This window comes from Sinocyclocheilus rhinocerous, unplaced genomic scaffold (genome assembly GCF_001515625.1).
Source record: "Sinocyclocheilus rhinocerous isolate Xijiao unplaced genomic scaffold, SAMN03320098_v1.1 scaffold1376, whole genome shotgun sequence".
Lineage (NCBI taxonomy): Eukaryota > Metazoa > Chordata > Actinopteri > Cypriniformes > Cyprinidae > Sinocyclocheilus > Sinocyclocheilus rhinocerous.
This window is the reverse complement of record NW_015646354.1, coordinates 796,960-805,131: the sequence shown is the minus strand read 5'-3', so window position 1 is coordinate 805,131 and position 8,172 is coordinate 796,960. Positions and strand designations below refer to the sequence as shown.

The following is an 8,172-nucleotide window of genomic DNA, read 5'->3' as shown; positions in this document are numbered from 1 at the left end:
TCTGAGGCCACAAGAGGGCGCATCGAGCAAAATATTACTAATCCACGTTTCTTCAAAGCATAAGATAACATGACTATCTGTGAAAAAAAGTGCATATAAAAAAAAAATTCACTTTTTTGAAAAAAATAATGTTTATAAACCAATTATAATTAATTAAGTTGCTTAAACAACTATAAACTAAACAGCATTATGTATGCATAGTTTAATACAAAGGGCAGAAAGCCAATCACAGAGAGTACATTTTTCATTTAAAAACACGAGTTGCAGTGGGATGGGGGAAAAACCCGCCATAAAGTCTCGATATATGTTTTTTTAAAAGCTAAACCTACATTAATTTTACATGGCTTTCTAAATATGTGGCTCTTTTGTGCGAGACGCGAGTGTAACAGTGATAGATGTCCCTCTAGAAAATGCCCAAAACACGCATTCTGTGGGAACGGCTTTGTTTCAGTTTTGACGTAAACAAGATCTTCTCCGCATTGATGTTCTCTTTTCCCGCAATATTTGTAATCAACAACACAGCAGCACCGCATCTAGTGGCTTCAACTGGATAGGCTAACAAAAACATGAAAATGTAATGACACTTACATCGTCATCGCATCTCGTGTGCCACTGAAAAGGCAGCCTCTAGGGTGAGTAAAACACAAGCCTATTTTCATTTTTGGGTGAACTAACCCTTTAAGGTAGGGTTTAATGTAGGTGGTGCATTATTTTTATATGCAATAAAGTGTTCTTCAGATATTTCATTTCTGAACTGCCATGATACATACAACACTCAATGTAATAAAATGTTGCCAGATTGTCTCGGATAAAACTGAAGATGCTTTTAGCGCCACTTACTGGACAGTTCACTTTAAAAGTGTATATTAAGTGTAACATAATATCATTTTGCTAAAATGTTGCCATATGCACATTTTTCTAGTGAGCCTGGGTTGGGTGTAGTATAATAGCACAGGGATTCTTTACAGTTTGTAATACATAACTTGTATGTGTTTGCGGTATTCTGGACCAGAGAATTGGGAAGTTGGAGTGCGCATTGTGGGTTATACATTATAAAAAATAGTTAAAATTATTCAGTATTAACCAAAGATGACGTAGGAATTTACTTGCGGTACAAGTTTGTCAGTAGAATACTATTATCTTTTTTTTGATTAATTCTCAACACTCAAGTTTCTTATGTTGCAGTTCCAAGTTAGGCTAACTGGTTTTAGCATTTCAAATCAGTGAAGAAACTGTTTGATTGCTGTATATGTCAGACAGTCTCTTCCTGTCTAAGTGGGCAGTTCTCAGCTTGAATAAGCTGCGATGTGGACCAGAACTTGTGCTTATAGTCAAAGTTTAGCTCTGTAAGGCCATCACCTAACTGGAAGGTAGTATTCCTCCCCAAAATAGTGAAAAAAAATAAGCAATCCTAGTGTTGTAGCTTGCAAATATTTTTTGATAAACAACATTTTGTTCAAAGACCTTCTTCAGGCATTTTTCATAATACTTGCCTACACAGCTGCTGGCGTCCAGGTGTATGAGAGGTGTATTTATTTATTCATTTTCTTGCCAAAGGCAATTTTATTTGCATTTGGCACTTGGCAAGTGTTAATTTTGCACCCCAGCTGTAGCCATTTTCATGGGTTCTCTTGCTGTCTCTCTCTAAGAATGATTTAAACTGCTAAGAAGAGTCACTATAATGGCTGCTCATGATTTCTGCGTGCTGTATGCAATATAAATGGTAATGATAGAGAACCAATAATACTGCTGATGAAATATAAAGTGAATGTGTGCGGTCATTGTCTCATTTACAGATGGTGAGAGGCCGATCGAGGGAACTGATACCAGCCGGAAGAGAGACTCACGTTCATCAGACAAGTACCGCAAAAGAGAAGACGCCAGCAACAGCCAGGAGGAGGAAAATGCAGTAAGATGTTTGTTACTTTTGAAATTATGAATTTTTAAAGAAAACAAAATGCAGGGCTTGAAAAGATATGCACTCAATTGTACTGAATGTGCACTTGTAGTGTACCTAATACTTAAAGGGTTAGTTCACCCAAAAATGAAAATTAGCCCATGTTTAGTCACTCTCAAAGCATCCTAGGTGTATATTACTTTCTTCTTTTAGACGAATCCAATCGGAGTTATATTAAAACATTTTCTTGCTCTTTCAAGCGTTAGAATGGGAGTAGGCAGGTGTTTTTGTTCAACAGTCCAAAAGTAGTCAAATAAAGCGCCCGCATCCATAATAAAATCTGACTCACATGGCTCCGGGGGGTGAATAATACTTTGCATGTGAAATTTTTTTGGTGGGTACAATGAAAGTTGTATGCATACAATAACAATTAAGAAATTAAATTAAATTCAATAAAGGCCTCCTGTAGCGAATTGATGCGTTTTTGTAAAAAAAAATATCCATATTTGAAACGTTATAAACACTTTTTCGTCATCCGCCGGAACGGCTTGCATGTATGACAGTCAGCGGAAGTGAGAAAAAAAGTGTTTATAACGTTTTAAATATGGATATTTTACATACAAAAACGCATCGATTCGCTACAGGAGGCCTTTATTCACCCCCCCCCCAGAGCCGGGTGAGGCTCGTTTTATTAGGGATGCGCACGCTTTATTTGACTACTTTTGGACTGTTGAACAAAAACACCCGCTGTTAGCGTTTGGACCAATCAGACACACAACTATTTGTTATATTTAACAAATAATCCCCAACACGCCCTCACTCCACCAACAAGGCAACTATGAGGGTCTATGGACCCTTCCCCCGAAATGCAACGAACACCTCAAAAAGGCAGAACAGGCCTCTGGTTCCATGGCAACCAAAGACAAATCTTCTGATAACACTAGCTGTATTGCTCAAAGGAACGTAGGCAGAGCAACACTCACTCCATTTCCCCTTAGGAAAGACACATAATGCCCATAAAAATGGACTCTTCTCTAATTAATTCATAGAAAAACCTTTCTGTGAATGAACACACATATCCTCAGGTCATTGTGTATACCATTACTGTTCTTGAATATTGTCTTATATATTGTATACTGTTTGATGCATGCTTATGATAGAACCACTCGTTCACGTAACCTTACCTATACCATGTTTGGTCTCTATAAATTCGTCTTCGGATGATCTAATTGAGAGTTTATATTATATGTTGATACTTACGCAACATATTAGTGTTCTAAGAATCTTTAGTAGTCTTTGCATCAACATCCAATCCAGTTACATATGCAAATTACCATGTTCGGAGACAAAGAGTCATAAACTTTCCCTCCAAAAGTGCAAGTCACCATTGGCTCTTTGACACTCGAGAGGTGTGACCTCCACAGAACTTAAAAGACCTCACTTCAGTGACCCGCCTCGCTTTTTAGTCTCTTCACTCGTCTCTTATCACCTTCCCATCTTCTGGTTGCTAAGTCCCAGAGCCGGCGCAGCCGCTCCTGACAGGCCTCGACACAGCTCAGTCTAAAGTTCTTTTAGATTCTGAGAAGATGAGGATGCTGAGCTTGAAGTTTTCTTCTGGACCCCCAAGTTTTGTGCCTCGTCTTTTCATCCACCAAAAATCCTCAGACTTCAGCTGACTCCGGAAGAACGTGATTGCAAGTCCAAAACCTTGAAATCATCAAGACTTTCATCCGAGACTGCATCCGGACACTCGTTCAATGACCAAGGCAATGCAAGTATCGTACATTTAACTAAACGAAACAGAGGTTTAGTATAAGCTGTACTGTAGACCCCGTTGTAAAACGGCACTGATGGTTTTTAACTAAGGTGGATCTGACTCATTTTCCATAACTGCATTCTCTGGTTTCTCTAATGGCTTAATTCATCCACTTTAGCTCCCCTTTGTATGTACGCGTGAGTGTATGTTGATTAGTTTGTTTGTTTAGACTAATTATGTGTTAGTGTTTAGTTAAAACTTTTGATTCTGATTCTTTCACCGCTTGTGAATAATGTCCCTTTTTCGATTCCGATGAATCTACATGCTCTAATGCAGTGGTTCTCAACCTTTTTTGGGCCAGCGCCCCCCTACCCATTATTCAGGTACCTCACTGCCCCCCATCAAATAAAAAGTAGTCTAATTGTCTTCACAGACTATTGAAGTTGATTATTATTTTGTGTTTATAATGAGGACTGGTATTATATTTACAGTAGCATTAAAATGTATGGGGTCATTACTTTTTTAAAAGAAATTACTTTAATTCAAGGATCCATTAAATTGATGAAAAAAAAAATGAAATGACAGTAAAATACACTTTTAAAATAGATTATTTGAAAATAAGTGCAATGACGTTTATTTAAAGTGTTTTTAAGCATGTTTGCGATTTTCATTGCTAAATATTTGGTGATGTTGTTGCCCCAAATTTAAAAAGACTTGATAAAAATTCTTGTTTAGAATATATCCACTGGGGCATTTTTACAGAAGAGATTTTTTGTTCTTCCGTTCCTGGCAGAGTGAGCGGAGTGATTTTTGACTGGAGCGAGAAGTGGATTTTTTGAAAGTCGGTGCGTCTCAGTTTTCAGTCACTCCGAGAGTGCTCCACTACCACAATGCACAATGAATGCCAACAGCCCATAATATAACGGCATTTTATCAAGAATTCAAGCATTAAACATCATTAGCTAGTTTGACAGATATGTGGATCACTCAAATAAGAAAGAAGGTGAGGGTTATAATGACGGCGATGGACAAGTGCAGGAGGTTATATCTCAAGCATGTTTGTTTGTAGCATGTGGACAATCAAAACTGACTGGCTGAATTCACATTTTAAACAGTTTATTGTACAGGTAGCTAATCTCCACTCTAAACTAATGTGCTGCTACACTGCACGCACGCACACAACACATAAGCTCGCACATAATGTAGAGATCGCGTGCACATAGAAACATTCAGGAGTGCAGAAAATTGTCAACACTGTCCTGTGATTTATCATTTATCAGCTTTCAGTGAAAAATAATAGGCTAATATTTATCTCTTAGTTTTAGAAAATACCCTGTTTTTGAGAATATGTTGAATTTCCTTTTTTTTCTGACATAGTAGACATGGTCATTTTGGTCTGTAAATACTACATTTATACATGCAAATGGAAGAAATGTAAACCCCCTTTACTATATTTCATGATTTTGTGAGAATATTTCAAAGTTTGCTTACAAATGCTTAAAAGAAAACTAAGTAATAAGATGGGAAACATATGCTCCTCATTTTCAAAACTATGTTAGTGCCGTCCTGATTTATATCTTCGTTAGTCCATTAAATTTCAAATCTTGCTTTTGTGTCAGTGTGGTGTGCCAGCTATAATAATAAGAAGAAATGTTTTTGAGCAGCAATCAGCATGATTTCTGAAGGATGATGTGACACTGAAAGCTGGAGTAATGGAGCTTTAGTATGAGAGGAAAGCAGCAAAGCAATTCTTTCAAATTGTAGATGTAGTGTTTGCTGTTTTTTTTTTTTTTGATCAAATAAATGCAACCTTACTGAGCAGAAGAGATTTGTTTCAAAACCATTAAAAAAATCTTACTGACCTTTTTTTTTTTTTTTGAATGGTAGTGTATATTATAGGCTATATTTTATGTGTAATGTTAACCTATTTTAAAAGCATGTATTTTAACCCGTTTGAGAGAGGCGGGGCATAGAGGACCTACAATAATGTACAGTATTTGAAAAATAATGTGTTTTTTGAACATTAAAGCATGTCAACATATTCTGTTACACCAAATACACAAAATAATTATCTTTAAAACAGCATCATATGACCCCTTTAATATAATTTGAAAAATATGTCATTGAATGCCACATGACATTCATCACATATTTGATTTTACTGGACTTGAAATACCATTATCATTAGTTTCCCAAGGAGCAAAAAAAAAAAAGCCACGTGAATATAAATTAGGCTATATTTATGAGCGTTCAATAAACTCTTGAAATTTGGCATTCAAACCAACCTCAGCCAAACGGCAAACAAAAAGCATTCATACTCATTTTAACGTGTCTAAATGTTTGCTATTGTTTTCACTGAAAGTCTGGCAGCTGCGCTACAGAAAGCTATGGAAATGATGCGGTACCGCCCCCGTTGAGAAACACTACTCTAATGCATTAATACTGTAAGAGGGTTATTTTCTGTGGCCACAAAAATATCCTTACTTAGAGTTGATATGAAATTACACTGAATGTTCGCTGGACGAACAGATTAGTTGATGACAATATAAATTCTGCTACAGTTACTACTGGAGGCTGATATAAATAATTGTAATTAATTAAGATTAATTGTAATTATTTATATACATTTCCCTTTTGAGCTAATTTGCTACACCACCGCCTACTCCCATTTTAACGCTTGGAAGAGACAGGAATTTTTTAAATATAACTCCGATTGGATTCATCTGAAAGAAGAAAGTCATATACACATAGGATGCTTTGAGGGTTAGTAAAACATGGGCTAATTTTCATTTTTGGGTGAACTAACCCTTTAAATCTTAAAAGTATATTTTTTAAAAACTTTCATTGACACTTTCATAACTGTTCTTAACAAACTTCAGTATACTTTTAAAGAAAAAAAAGTGCACTTTGTAATATGGCGAATTTAAAGCTTTAAAGAATATTTTAAATCTTTGTTTTGTCACGCTTTAAAGTGCACTTTATTATTTTTAGTGCATTTTATTATTTTGATGTGCTGACTAAAATACTAAAGCACATATAAAGTACTTGGTTATAGTTTTAAAAATGTGTGTCATTTGATATTTCATTTAAAGTTAATATATATTTAAATGTATAAATTGTACATGCAACTGTACATTGTACATTGCAACTTTCATTACAAAAATCATAACAAATGTGTAATTACGAATACATTTAAATACACAACAAGTTTCGCTAGAAATTACTTTAAAATATATTTTGTTTTATCATAAGTGCCATATTTCAAATACAATAAAAGTAATTATTAAATTACATATAAAGAGATATTAAGATATATTAAGAACATGTTAAGTCCTACTTGAGTTAAAAAAACACACACTCTAAAGTTCAACTAATTACATTTAATATCAATCTATACTATAATACATTTTAATTTAAAAATATTATTTTGATGTGCTGACTAAAATACTAAAGCACATATAAAGTACTTGGTTATAGTTTTAAAAATGTGTGTCATTTGATATTTCATTTAAAGTTAATATATATTTAAATGTATAAATTGTACATGCAACTGTACATTGTACATTGCAACTTTCATTACAAAAATCATAACAAATGTGTAATTACGAATACATTTAAATACACAACAAGTTTCGCTAGAAATTACTTTAAAATATATTTTGTTTTATCATAAGTGCCATATTTCAAATACAATAAAAGTAATTATTAAATTACATATAAAGAGATATTAAGATATATTAAGAACATGTTAAGTTCTACTTGAGTTAAAAAACACACTCTAAAGTTCAACTAATTACATTTAATATCAATCTATACTATAATACATTTTAATTTAGAAATTGAGTTTTTTAATTAATATTAGAATTTTTTAACACAAAATAATGACAGTTATAAAAATAAAAAAATATATTTCTTTTTTTGGTAAATTAAAATGTTTCTTGTTCTTTTTCTTATTCTTATTCTGTTTTGGTTTAATCTTCACCCTCCCTCTTATAAATAATGGCAGAATAAAGGCTGGATATGGATCTGAATCCACTTTCAATTCAGATGCAGTGTGAATGTAAAGACAACTGGATTGAGTGACTCTGCAGTGTTTGTAAAGAAGTAATCACAAAGTGGTATTTCAGCCTTAATGTTGCCACAAACATTCAATTCCGTTCAATTCAATTTTATTTTTATAGTGCTTTTCACGATACAAATCGTTGCAAAGCAGCTTTACAGAAAATTAAGTTTCTATAATATTTAGTGGTAGCTTATCAGTGGTGACTATGTCAAGTTGATGTACATATGGCAGAAATGTATGGAAAATTCAGTTAATGACGTAATCAAACAGACGATGAACATTATTAACAGCAATGATTATATGATGCAATTAAACTTGTAGCAAGATTTGGTAGTTTTTGTTGTTTCAGGGTTGGCATCATCTGAGGTCCTCTGAGGGGTTGGCATCATCTCTTCTCAGGTGTTCTGGATCCAGACTGAAGCTTGTGTAAATCCTAGTTACCACGGGATGTCAATC

General features: G+C 34.2%; 1 protein-coding gene across 1 annotated transcript in view; it reads left to right on the top strand.

Annotated features, from left to right (window-relative positions):
- LOC107707535 (N-acetyl-beta-glucosaminyl-glycoprotein 4-beta-N-acetylgalactosaminyltransferase 1-like) overlaps window positions 1-8,172 on the top strand; it is a 129,976-nt gene that overhangs the window by 56,338 nt on the left and 65,466 nt on the right. Inside the window, exon 2 of the mRNA XM_016511594.1 lies at window positions 1,797-1,909. Within this exon, the coding sequence (XP_016367080.1) occupies window positions 1,797-1,909 (113 nt within the window). The remainder of the gene's footprint in view (window positions 1-1,796; window positions 1,910-8,172) is intronic.